This window comes from Cherax quadricarinatus, chromosome 18, assembly GCF_038502225.1.
Source record: "Cherax quadricarinatus isolate ZL_2023a chromosome 18, ASM3850222v1, whole genome shotgun sequence".
Classification (NCBI taxonomy): domain Eukaryota; kingdom Metazoa; phylum Arthropoda; class Malacostraca; order Decapoda; family Parastacidae; genus Cherax; species Cherax quadricarinatus.
The window spans coordinates 8,687,887-8,701,875 of record NC_091309.1 but is presented as its reverse complement, the minus strand read 5'-3'; the positions used below and the strand labels follow the sequence as shown (position 1 = coordinate 8,701,875).

General features: G+C 37.5%; 1 protein-coding gene across 14 annotated transcripts in view; it reads right to left on the bottom strand.

The window, feature by feature from the left end:
* Positions 1-1,054, bottom strand: part of sdk (sidekick cell adhesion molecule) — a 372,281-nt gene extending 371,227 nt beyond the window's left edge. For all 14 annotated transcript variants that reach the window (XM_070086151.1, XM_070086153.1, XM_070086156.1 and 11 more), the window contains exon 1: positions 533-1,054. In XM_070086151.1, the coding sequence (XP_069942252.1) occupies positions 533-617 (85 nt within the window). In that variant the 5' untranslated portion in view covers positions 618-1,054. The remainder of the gene's footprint in view (positions 1-532) is intronic.
* Between the last annotated feature and the right edge of the window lie 12,935 nt (positions 1,055-13,989).

The following is a 13,989-nucleotide window of genomic DNA, read 5'->3' as shown; positions in this document are numbered from 1 at the left end:
TATATATATATATATATATATATATATATATATATATATATATATATATATATATATATATATATAATATAGGGGGTGGTAGGAGAAAATTATCAAACAGCTTCAGGGAGAATCTTGAGTTTTCCCTGAAGCAAGTTTATTCTTTTCTCTGAGGATGAGGGTCCCTACAACAGTTCTAGAGGTGGTACCTCCATATAATATATATATATATAAATAAAATATATATATATATATATATATATATATATATATATATATATATAATATATATATATATATATATATATATAATATATATATATATATATAAACTAAAAATGCATAGTAAACCTTACCAAGGTGAAGTACAAATTTCCCAACGCACCACCATTCCGAGATTACTTACATGAATTTCTTTGTCGTCTATGGTTAACCCCATCCAGACTCTGGCAACCACTATTTTCCACGAAGTACAGGCCTGGGAGATTTGAACGCAAGTCCAGTAGGTACCTGAAAACCTGGAATACACGGTGTGCAGGGACAAAATACCTACCTTGAGCATCAGATGAGGACAAACTCGTGAGCAGCAGCAGCAGCAGCAGCAACACGGCCTTCCAGAATACCCAGCACACTCCCATCTTGGCAACTCGACTCTTCCTTAGACCAAAGTCACTTTTGCTAACTTGTTCGAAGCTGCTCACGACTCCAGGTGATCAGATGCCCTCACCATACATTAATTAATTTCTAATCACTAGTAATCGGCGATGCTCAAGAGATTTCCTTACAAAAGTAAGAGAAAATGTGTACCTGGATTACCTAGTCACTACTTGGACACAATCACCACCACTCACACCTGAGCAGCATTGGCAGGTGTCACTAAAGAAATCTGCCTCTAGTACCGTCAGACATTCGACCAGAATGCTGTTCGATAATACGATACATATTTAAATCATGGTTCGTTATTAAATAAACTTAAGAACACAATCGAAGCCATTGTTAAGAAGTTTCCGACACAACAGACCAGCACGCACCTCCCTTGACGATATCCAGGGGTCAACTGGTTGTCTCGTGTCGCCCTGCTGCTGTGGCATGCGAGTTTCCATAGTACATTTATTTACATTGTATTTTTACCTAACTGAATAGACGAGTCAATAATATCATCATTTAGCTAAGTATTTCACTGTTTAAACAAGTGTTTTAAAGTGTTTCAAGATGCAAGTTTACGTCTCTCACGCGAGTGTCTTGTCTATCGTACGCCCGCCAGAGACAGCAAACTTTGAATGCTTGCGCGTTGAGTGTGCGCAGTAATATTTATTAATACCTTTATTCTCGGATATTATATTATTGTAATTGTTATTATTATGGGGAAGACCTGGACCCGAAAGGGTCACTGAGCACTTGAGGAAGGGAAGGTAATAAAGTTTGATGCAAGGCCGGGGAGTGTAGATCAAGGCACCTCCATCCTAGTAGGGCTAGTTCTTGGCAATTACAATAATAATCTTCACGCTGATAAATAAGATACGAGCATATATACTTTATTCTAATTTTGTTAGGTTTGAAGCTCGCCCGTTCAAGAATAACAACTTTGACTTTTTTATATATGAAACAGTACACAAATAACCAGCTCATAGATTACGACGACGTTTCGGTTCAAGTCGGACCGAAACGATGTCATAAGCTTCTCTCTCCTATGTGCGAGTTATTTGTGTATTGTTCCAGTCACGGTTCTGCCTTTTTGTTCTTATATGAGAAACTTTTATAACAATTTTCACTAAGGCCGCCATCAGATGTGGGCAGAACTTGTATAGTCAGGGGGAACACTAAACTCTTAAGGGTCGTACAGTACCTGGGAAATGAGAGGTAATTAAATCTGACCCAAGCAAGGCAAGGGTAGCTTCAGTTCCTCGGATCAAGTTTGGTTAGTTAATGGGGTTTAAAGCCTGCCGATTTCATGAGGATCATTAAGGCTTTATCTGGAGAGAGTTCCGGGGGTCAACGCCCCCGCCCCCTAAAACAGTGATTAAAACAAACTCTCAGCACGTATACAGAGAAGTGCCTCTCGGTATATATATCCTCTGTTGGCTCGAAAGCCACTTTTCCTATGAATGGTGCACAAAAAAAATCCATCAACAATTTGCAAGATATGAAAATCCAATAAAGGGGTCAACTTTCTTATTATCTAAAAATTCTTCATTAATACATGCTGCATATGTAATATTTGCATACAAAAATAAGGGTAGAGATTTTTTGTGAGGGTAAAAATATGTATTAAAATGAGCTAATAAACCTGGGAACACTTAATATATATTAACAAGTTGACTATGATGTTTAGGGGTGGACAGGTAAGCCAGCAGAAGTCCTCGGTCAGATGACCAAAAGCTCCAGCTTTGTCATCATATGACTTAGACCCGCGTCAGGAAACACTTGTCCTGTTTCCTGACAAACATTATACCTACCTGGGAGCACTGGCGTTGACTCCATCCAGCAAACGACAGAATTCTGTATGGGAATAATAACCTACATGAAAGAAATTAAAAGAAATAAGACAACACTTTCCTGATGTGAATGGCAATCAGGTGTTGTTACAGTGGAAACACTACAGTAATAAAAAAAAGACAAATTCGTAATAAATGCAAGTAGAACTTAGATTTACTTACATATTTATGAAAGAAAAATAAGCAATCCCATCGGGCCTTTAAACAAGCTTCCACTTCCCACTCATCACAGGACGATAGTGCTTCCCTGGAAGTGTTAACTCATGGTACTATAGTGGTATTAATTAATATGAAAAAGGGTGACAGTACATATTGAAAAAAAAATTTAGAAATAGGATGTCCTGGAGAACACTGTGCTTGGATTGGAACGTTTTGTGCTCTGAAATATAATTTAATTACACTGTAAGGTATATTGTTTCAGTCATTTCAGTTAAACTGTTTTTAATATACATTAATTAAATGACTTAAACATTTATTAAATTAACCTCACATTTATGTCATATTAGTGTTGCTTTAAATTATTTAAGCCTACATAGCACTAAATATTTTTTATTTTAAAAGGGTGGGCCTGGGAACCATTGGAAGATCTCAGCGACCCAAAAATTCAAGTAGAATTATTATTATTATTATAATCAAGGGGGAAGCTCAAAACCCGGAGGATTATACAGCGCCTGGGGGAGGATGTGGAAGGCATTCAGGCTTAATTCGGGGAACTGGAGCATAGATCCAATTCCCTAAATCAAGAGCCCCTCACCAACATTCCAGTAGAATAATTATGGATGTTCTGCTTGCACATCTAAATGTCACCTATTTTTGTACAAACATTGAATCATGCTAAAATAAATTATTATTATTATTATTAAGACTAAGACACGCGTCAGAAAGTATTTACCAGGTTCATTTCGAATTTTACCTAACATAGCCTAACTCTCAGAGCAATTACAGGACCTTAAATCATCTATAGTTTCCTTACAAATTTTAACCAATTTTTTCGTCATATTACAACTTTTTCTTCAGCTAGTTATAAATATGAATATTTTTATTTTCATCTTTGTTGAACGTATTATAATTCATTAATTAATACACTATGGCCTAACTTTTTGTTTATTCAGAACAATTTAAAATATTTTAATTGAAATGAAAATCCCTTCAATAACAGATTCAAATTTTGAATCATATAGAAAAATTAAGGTATAATTTATGAAAATAATTTGTGATCTATAAACATTTATAGGTACTAGGCTACAGTGACGCCAAGTCTCAGTGTATACCGAATTATAACAATCACAGGTATTTACTACCTGAACAGTGTCTAAGTCCGAGAATATAACTGAGGAAGATGGTTGTGTCTGTATGTGATCCATCAGTATTGACCATGAACTGATAACCCAGCGGAGGGCTACCTCTGATATTTCTGTTAAATAACACTCTTTACTTGTAGATAGTGTGGAAAATTGCATTTATCTGTATGTATAATTATGTACATAACAATAAATGAACATAGATAATTGTTATTTATCAGTTAGACAAGTAGGAATTCGGGACACCTAGGTCGCAAAAATGGCACCCTTCGATACCTACCACTGTCATATCCACAAGTTGCTCTGGACCTATTAATTAAATGAATTATAACATCACCAGGAATTCTGGTAAATATATAAATTTGTGGACTGTATATTAAATTAAAAAATTATTATATATAAATACACATATACATAACAAGGAAAATATATCTTAATATCACTCACCAATTTGACTGGATATTAAGTTGTATCATACTCAGAAAAACCTCACTAACTAAATTTATGAAAACACTGGCCAGAATTATACACAAATCTAGAGAGCTTATCTGAGGTTTCTGGAGCTGTCTTGTCCAGTCGTCTGATATCTCAAGTTATGCAGGAATGCACATCCACCAATTTCGCCTCCTATTTGAGAGGTGTCAACACAATTTTAACCTCTAGAGCACGAAAAATTCTTCCCATTACACCAACGTTTGTAATCCAAATTCAAAACCAAGATGGCGAGTGTCTCTTCTTTCTTTCGATAACATACTTCTTTTAAAAATACAATATAGGGCATCTATTTACCTATAAATTACCGTATTTCCGGAAAATATATACAGTATTTTCTACAGATAGCTTAGTAATTATCTGATTGATCAGTTTCATATTATAATTTGTATGTTACTCGGGCACTGTGTCAAGAGGTTGGCTAGGCCATTTAAATGAAATTTAATTTTCATCAAACATTTGTATTTTCCCCACCACTATCATTCTGGCTTCCTTTATCCCCTCCCCCTCGTTGATATTATATTCATTGGGAAGTATAATCACCCATAGGGATCTTATAGCTGGTATAAGTACTAACCAACTATATAGGCTATCCATTTTAATTCTCGTTTACCTTAATGGTAAAATTAGTTATAGGCTATCCATTTTAATTCTCGTTTACCTTAATGGTAAAATTAGTTAAATCTAGGCTTACTTGTGCCTGGGTCATGTTTAAATAGGTTTTAACCAGAACATGACCTTAATTTGATAGTCAGGACCTTTCAAGTATTACTTAACCGCACTACAACCACCTAGTAACCCTAAATGACTACTGCTTTCCGATTACAAGTGTCATATGTGTGACATATGTGCATGTTAAACAACACTTTACTTGGCGGCTACTTACGTAAAATATCATTATCATCTCTAAGACAAACACAACTCATAATACAACATATAAATAAGATAGCTATATTTACAGCAGTCCCCAACAAACACGGTTACATTATACGATCTACACTATTAAATTACCTTAGTTCCTGGCTAAAACATGCTGATAGACCTACCTTCCTTGCAGGCTGGAAGCTCACTGAACCTTCCTTGCCTAACACCTTGTGACGTCATGCGTTAACTTTGTTTTACCAATATACACATTTGTATACTCATAAAATCAATGTGATATTATCTATATATAAAATATTCACAAATGGAAGTTGATATAATGTTCTCATAAATACAGCATTGTGTTAATGGAATATAATGCTAATAAATTGGCGAATAAGATACATGTATTTTTAAGACACTTGAGTATTTTTATTTATGAAGATTTCTACCAACCGGTGTCTTTTTCAATCCAATACAGAGGTTAGTTGGCATGACAATAATGCAGTCCCATTTCGTGCAGATTTTAACGTTTTCTGGTACTGCTAAACCAATGTGTTGCCATATATAATGTGGCAGTTTTCTTGTTTGTGTCTGGTGAAATATACATGTATGTGTGTATTTGCGTGGGTAGGTTAGAGCGCGCATGTGTGTGCTGATTACCATTTGTCAAATGGGAGCTATTTGCGTGTGTGTGTGTGTGTACTCACCTAGTTGTGGTTGCAGGGGTCGATTCACAACTCCTGACCCCGCCTATTCACTGGTCGCTACTAGGTCACTCTTCCAGCTCCATGAACTTTATCGTACCTCTTCTTAAATCTATGTATGGATTCTGCCTCCACTACATCACTTCCCAGACTATTCCACTTCCTGACAACTCTGTGACTGAAGAAATACTTCCTAACATCCCTGTGATTCATCTGAGTCTTCAATTTCCAATTGTGACCTTTTATTGCTGTGTCTCATCTCTGGAACATCCTGTCTCTGTCCACCTTAATTCCTCTAAGTATTTTATATGTCGTTATCATATCCCCCCCACTGATACCCCTATCTCTCCTGTCCTCCAGTGTCGTCAGGTTGATTTCCCTTAACCTCTCCTCGTAGGACATGCCCCTTAGCTCCGGGGCTAGTCTTGTTGCAAACCTTAACACATTCTCTAATTTCCTTATATGTTTGATTAGGTGTGTGTGTGTACTCACCTATTTATGGTTGTAGGGATCGATCCATAGTTCCTGGCCCCGCCTCTTCACTGGTGTGTGTGTGTATGTACTCACCTGTTTCTGGTTGCAGGGTTCGAATCACAGCTCCTAGCCCCGCCTCTTCCTCAGCCGCTACTAGGTCCACTCTCTCCCTGATCCAAGAGCCTTATGGTACATCTTAATTAAAGCTATGTATGGATCCTGCCTTCACTACTTAACTCTCCAGATTGTTCCAGTTCCTGACAACTTTAAGTCTGAAGAAATACTACCTAACATCCCTACGACATATCTGAGTTATTAACATCCAGTTGTGTGTGTGTGTGTGTGTGTGTGTGTGTGTGTGTGTGTGTGTGTGTGTGTGTGTGTGTGTGTGTGTGTGTGTGTCTGTGTGTGTGTCTGTGTCTGTGTCTGTCTGTCAAGACTGCTATAACCACGACATAAGTAGTTGCGTGACTCCTCAGCTACGCTTTAGTTTTTCCTTTCTCTACATCACTGTAATTAAACTAACGGTTTATCTCACCATGGAATGGTGTTTCTGAATGCAATTAGTGTCAACGTCAGAAAACACATTTATCTTCAGGAAACATTCTTGCTAGAGGACATACTCTCTAAGACTCCTTACAATGTGATATCTTGACACTGCCTCTCCAATATCATTTTAGTGAGAAATGGAAGAACAGATGTGAGACCTGGTGTTCTGTATTTATCTTGTTTACTAGGAGTGCTGGCTACACTCGGATGACTCCAGGCAACTTGAAGGTGGTCCCATGGGAAATGAACTCTAAATCATAAGTCACGGGGGGAGAGGGGAGGCCTTCATAAACTCAGGGGAAGTAGATGAAGATCCGTGCCAGGACACTTTCCTTGCGATTATACGTACGCTATGAGGAGGACTTCGTAATGAGACTTGGTTGGGCACAGAGCTCTGGCCGGGCGAGGAAACAGCAGAGGACCCAGTGTGCAGTCCTGGGACCTGTGGCTAGAAGCTGACTGGTCTCCTAGGAGTAATCTGTTTCTAGGGCTCTATACTGTAAGTGGATATTCCATTTAGATTCAGTTTATTGCATTCCCCTCTCTCTATATTCTTGTATCCCTCCCTCCCAGTTATCTTAATGTCGTTTCCCTTTCTCTTTGATCAAGTATGCTGTTGTAATAACTATATATAAATTGCGAGTGGGCTAAAGTATTCGCTTTTCCCATCTTTAATTTGTTATTCTTAATAAGGTAAAAGACTCAGTGGGAATTGAGTCAAAACCACGGTAGTGTGTAATGAGTTGAGGTGGTTTATTCACTGCCTCAGCTCATTAAGCAGTGACATCATAACAGGTTTTCTTATCCTAAAAAAAAATGCGCATCATTAAAGGAGTTATGACTTACAGAATTATTTTAATAAAACCTACATACTTATTTTTAATCACAAACTGATATGAAGGCTTTAAATATCCACAAAAAAATTAATAAGAATATCATGCTGGAACTTTTATACTGACATTCGCCTATTTTATGTAACTGTTGGTTTAAATTAATTTAAAAGTAATACAGTCCCTATTTGCTCGTAAATATATTAGAATTAATACAATTTTATAAAATTACATATCAAACTAATTAATTAATATGGTAATGAATATGAACCTTGTGGATATTACACATTATTTAAAATATATTAAAATCATTAACAGCTAAACGAATTAGGAAAACGACTCTGGTATTACGTATTTAGTTTTCTTAGGGCAGAAAATGCTTATAGGAATGATCTTCTAGTAATGTCTGACATAGCGTCTATGGAGTGGAAGCACAAATTCTGGTTACGTCAGGAGATCGAAATGTACAGACTAATTAATCGACTTTGTTTCTGTCTCAATGTGGGTTATTACTGATCATTTAAGTTAAGTCACTTAAGTTGACCAAATTTATTCTAAATTTCAGTGGGAATAACTAAAAATAAATAGGCTATATAAATGTGAGGGCACCTGTACATATTCCTCCCATATATTTTTACATTTACATTATTTTTTTTTTGAAATTATGACATGCCTTATTAATATTTATGACATGAAGTGCGAGGTAATGGTTTAACTTGTTTGAAATAATGTTTCATAAACGCTTATCTTTTATTGGACAAAATCAGAACATTTCGCCAGTCAGCTGCTGAACTCTGCAATAACATCAAAAGATGGGCAAGGAATTTTTCTGTTGTTACGAAAATAATGAAACAAACGTAAATACCTTCTGCTGTCCTGTCTACCTTATTTTGACATTACCAGGGATGTATTCGACATTTAAATTAAATTTCATCCCTGTCACCAGTTCTGAATAACATTATATACAGTTTAAGTATATTGTTGCACATACTTTATATGTATTTCAGTATCCCAGGTTTGGTTATATATATATATATATATATATATATATATATATATATATATATATATATATATATATATATGAAAGAAAGAGATATATATATATATATATATATATATATATATATATATATATATATATATATTTATATATATATATATATATATATATATATATATATATATATATATATATATATATATATATACATATATATACACACACAGGAAATCGCAAGAGCAGGTGAAATATACGAATTCCTTGCATTGTTAAAATCTCTAGTTGGTCGATGCATGCAAGGGATGAGATGAAAAGCTGTAAGCCTTCTCCCTGAAAGCTGGCTGCCTTGGATCAACGTCTAGCGCAAGCTGGACGCCAAGGTATTGGTCCATTGTGGTGAGAATGGTAAAGCACTGCGTACCTTGTTCCAAGGTTCGTAGGTTCGAGTCTCCTTCGGCCAGAGATCAGTGTTTGTATATATATATATATGTATATATATATATATATATATATATATATATATATATATATATATATATATCATAGGTAGTAGGTTGGTAGACAGCAACCGCCCAGGGAGGTACTACCGTCCAGCCAAGTGAGTGTAAAACGAAAGCCTGTAATTGTTTTACATGATGGTAGGATTGCTCGTGTCCTTTTTTCTGTCTAATGAACATGCAAGATTTCAGGTATGTCTTGCTACTTTTACTTACACTTAGGTCACACTACACATACATGTACAAGCACATATATACACACCCCTCTGGGGTTTCTTCTGTTTTCTTTCTGGTTTTTATTCTTGTTTATTTCCTCTTATCTCCATGGGTAAGTGGAACAGAATTCTTCCTCCGTAAGCCATGCGTGTTGTAAGAGGCGACTAAAATGCCAGGAGCAAGGGGCTAGTAACCTCTTCTCCTGTATATGTTACTAAATGTAAAAGGAGAAACTTTCGTTTTTCCTTTTGGGCCACCCCGCTTCGGTGGGATACGGCCGGTGTGTTGAAAGAAAGAAAGAATATATATATATATATATATATATATATATATATATATATATATATATATATATATATATATATATATATATATATATATATATATTATCGCTCAGTACATAGCAGGATTCGAACCTACACACTGTGTATCAAAATACACAGTATTCGCCACTCGGCCAGATCCCAGCTATGGCTGGCAATTTTGTTTTTCGTTACCCCTTCCCCGGTGGCTTATATTACGTTATAGAGTGTTTATCATTATGGATTAACTAATATATCAGTGACTTTGTACAAACACCCGAGTTACGAATATTTATTGTATTAATTTAAGCTTCGGTAAACCTATATACAATAGTTTTTCTGCATAATCTAAGTTAGTTGCCAACAAATGGTTTTGACTGCGTTATAAAGCATGCATGACCTAAATTTTGCTATTGTTATTGTTAGAGAGAGAGAGAGAGAGAGAGAGAGAGAGAGAGAGAGAGAGAGAGAGAGAGAGAGAGAGAGAGAGAGAGAGAGAGAGAGAGAGAGGAATGTGTGTGTGTGTGTGTGTTGGGCTGGGGAGTGAGGAAGATGATGTGAATGGACGTACCTTCGTTCCGGCTGAGGAAGTGTTTTTGATGATGGGTTAGGATTTGCAAGTTGGGGAAGAGGTTAGATGTTAGGCAGAATTTAAATGTTAAGGAGGGACGTGCAGGTTTGTGGTGAGGTTAAATGTTTGGGAGTATTTAAATGTTGGGGAGAGACATGCATGTTGGGGAGGGACATGCATGTTGGGGAGGGACATGCATGTTGGGGAGGGATATTCATGTTGGGGAGGGACATGCATGTTGGGGAGGGACATGCATATTGGGGAGGGACATGCATGTTGAGGAAAAGCTTAAATGAAGAAGGTGGCAAAAAAAAAGAGATGCGGAGGTTTAGAATTCCCAATACCGTGGCTGGAACAATACCGTGGCTGGAACAATACCGTGACTGGAACAATACCGTGGCTGGAACAATACAGTGGTTGGAACAATACCGTTGCTGGAACAATACTGTGGCTGGAACAATACCGTTATTGGAACAATACCGTTGCTGGAACAATACCGTTGCTGGAACAATACCGTTGCTGGAACAATACCGTTGCTGGAACAATACCGTGGCTGGAATAATATCGTGGCTGGAACAATACCGTGGCTGGAACAATACCGTGGCTGGAATAATATCGTGGCTACAACAATACACAACTCACAAACTGGAAATGAAAAAAAGACATTTTCCAAGTCTCGAGTGATAATTGTCCAGAATGGACAGGAAGGAATGCCGTCCAAATTGTCATTTCAAAATTGTTGGTTATTTGAGGTTTAGGAAGGAAGCAGAACTGGGGAAAGGACGTCGTTGGGTGAGATTAAGGAAGGACGGAAAAGTCTGGGAAGGCCATAGTGGTTGGGGGAGATTTAGAGACTGGCGAAGGATGTACCACTCACCGTCCCCCTCCCCCTTCCCCCCCAAAAAAATAGATAAATCTTTAGGTGATGTCTTGGCTAGTGTCCTGATAATGGTTCAGTACTGAACGAAACGTTGTCTAAAGATTTGTGTCCAATTTGTGGGTTAGTTTCCAATTGTTCCGCCACGTTATTGACTTTTATTAGTCGTGGATGTTCGGTTGTTGTAAAGCTGTGGGATTCACGATCTGCAAATGAATCAGTGATGACGGCGATTTTGGGGAGGGGTGGAGGAGGGGGAGGGGTTGAGGAAGGGGAGGGGTGGTGGAAGGGGAGGGGTGGAGGAAAAGGAGGGGTTGAGGAAAGGGAGGGGTGGTGGAAGGGAAGGGTAGGGAGCGGAAGCATATAGCAGCCGGCTCCACCTGCCTCTGGCATCACTACCGGAAACTACCCGGTCGTGTTCCGGCATTACGCCACACCTATGTATATTCCTTTCACTCAGCTCAGCTAATATAGGCATATAAAAATATTAGCTCTGTTGCAGTGGCTCTAAACTTTACTGAGTAAGAGAGACAGGAGAAGGTCAGAAGTCGGGTCAATACACTGGGATGTAAGGAGACAGCCAGAGCTAGATCAGTCAACGCATTTTCTGAAATAAAGAGATCATTTTACAGTTCACTGGGAGAGACATAATAAAACCAAAACTGTGGCTAAGCCGAAATCATAAAATATCAAGAAGGAAAGATTTGTAAATTGATGACGTTTCTGAAGAGTAGGAAAAACACTGACACAGTGCCCCACCCAAGATTAATCCTCAGACTAGACAAGCGAGCGGTAAAATATAAAGAACATCAGTGAACTAAGAGTTATCTAAAGAACATAAGACATAGTAACAGAACGAGAGGCACAATACCACTGCAAATAATGAGAATCTACTGAGAATTGGAAGAACAGGGACAGGTTACAAGAAGACTTTTGACAATACTTCAGGAATAGTTGGCTACTGATGTAAACCCCTCAAATGCAAAATCATGCAGATTAGTGAACAGAAGAAAATACCTTAGACAGAGTACTGTTTAGTAAGGAAGAATCTCAAAATATAATACAAGAAAAAGGACTTTAAGAGTAAATATCACGCCGAACATTTCGCCAGAGACATATATTACCTAACTAATATCAGCAATATATGTAAAGCCAGAATTCTAACCTGCAAAATTCTTTCAAGAATTTAAATAATGTGTGTTTAGAACTGTATAACATGTTAGGATGATCTTAGAATATGGAGCGCCAGCAAGGAGCCCACACATTATCACACATGTCCAGAACCTTGAAAAAAAATGGCTGTAAACTAACCATGAAATTAAGGGTCATAAACTATGAAGAGAGACAAAACGGAGCTGAATATAACACCCAGAAACAAGGCAAGACATGGTCATGACGTAGAAAATACTCAAGAGCCACCAACAGGGAGGATAGAAACAGGAGTTTTGACTTGCGAGTGGGGGGCAAGATGGCATAGATGCTAAATGCACAGGGGCGTTATGATATGTCTTCATTCTCAGACTGGCTGGAAAATAGAATGAGTAGGTAAGACTGGACCCAAGAAACTAAAAACCAACTACATTGGTCAGATGTATGTTAAAAGACAGAACCAGGAGATGAGACTCAACTCTCGCAAACACAAGTCTGCGCGAGAATAAGAAAATGCAATAAGGAAATGGCTGACGCAGTATGGAATATCCCAATATCTGCAGAGTTGCAATCCCGGCTTGAGAGCCTCCACTCTACATATTAACTTTATCGCTGGTGCGTGCATACTTGACCAGTAAGTCGATTGATGAATTTTACGTGCTCATTCTTACGAAGAAAGTCAGGGTGATTCAGAGAGAAAACACAATCACCATCAATTGTTCTCTAGTACTAATACTACGACTCATTATGACAATGTCTCTCAAGACTTATCTAGCGTGAACCAGTAGACCGACTGTAGTGCTCTTCAATATTTACTTGTATTCACACCTGGCTATGTTCCTGTCTTCTGCCTATATATTGTGTTACCACTAGGTATAATATATCAAACTTGAAAAAATTTGCTGCGCAAGCGAAACGTTTTCTTAAAAAAAAAAATCCAATTGCTATAACGGCACTGAATGTTTTGCCTCTCAAACCTCCTACGCACGCTCTTAAATTTCTATATATTCTTAAACAAAATGCTTTGCTCTATTCGTCTATATTGTGAAGCGCTAATCCCATGTGAATCACTCAGAGGAAGGACTGATGGAGGCTTGATCCTTTGTCCGCTGATTATAAGATAAGCGTACTAACGAATTAATCATACTTACCACCCCAACTTCCTCAATACTCCATTCTTCGAATCTGATATCTAATCTTTAATTTTGTATATTTCAGCTTATCAGCATCATGTTTTTTAATGCATTCACGTTGAACATTGTACTTTTAAACATTTTTTCCAAACGCCTATATCAACCTTTGAATCTTGTCGCTCAAATCTTTCACCCCTCAAGGGAGGTTCCTTGACACTGGTGAGGGGCTCTTGAACTCGGGAATTTAATCTGTACTCCGGTTCCCTGAATTGAGCCTGAATACCTTCCATGCCCCCCAACATGCGCTGTATAATCCTACGGGTTTAGCGTTTCCCCATAATTATAATGATATACTAATAATCAAATCTTTCAACAGTACTACCATCTACAAACAGCAACTGTGGCAACCCCCAACTCAAGTCAAAGTTCTTTTTTCAACACTCTAGCATCCACATAACTAACATTAATCAACCAGGAAAGCATTTCACATCCTTGCCTAAGATCCAGTCTTAATGGAAAGCATTAACGTTCCTACACAGCCTGTGCTTGATTC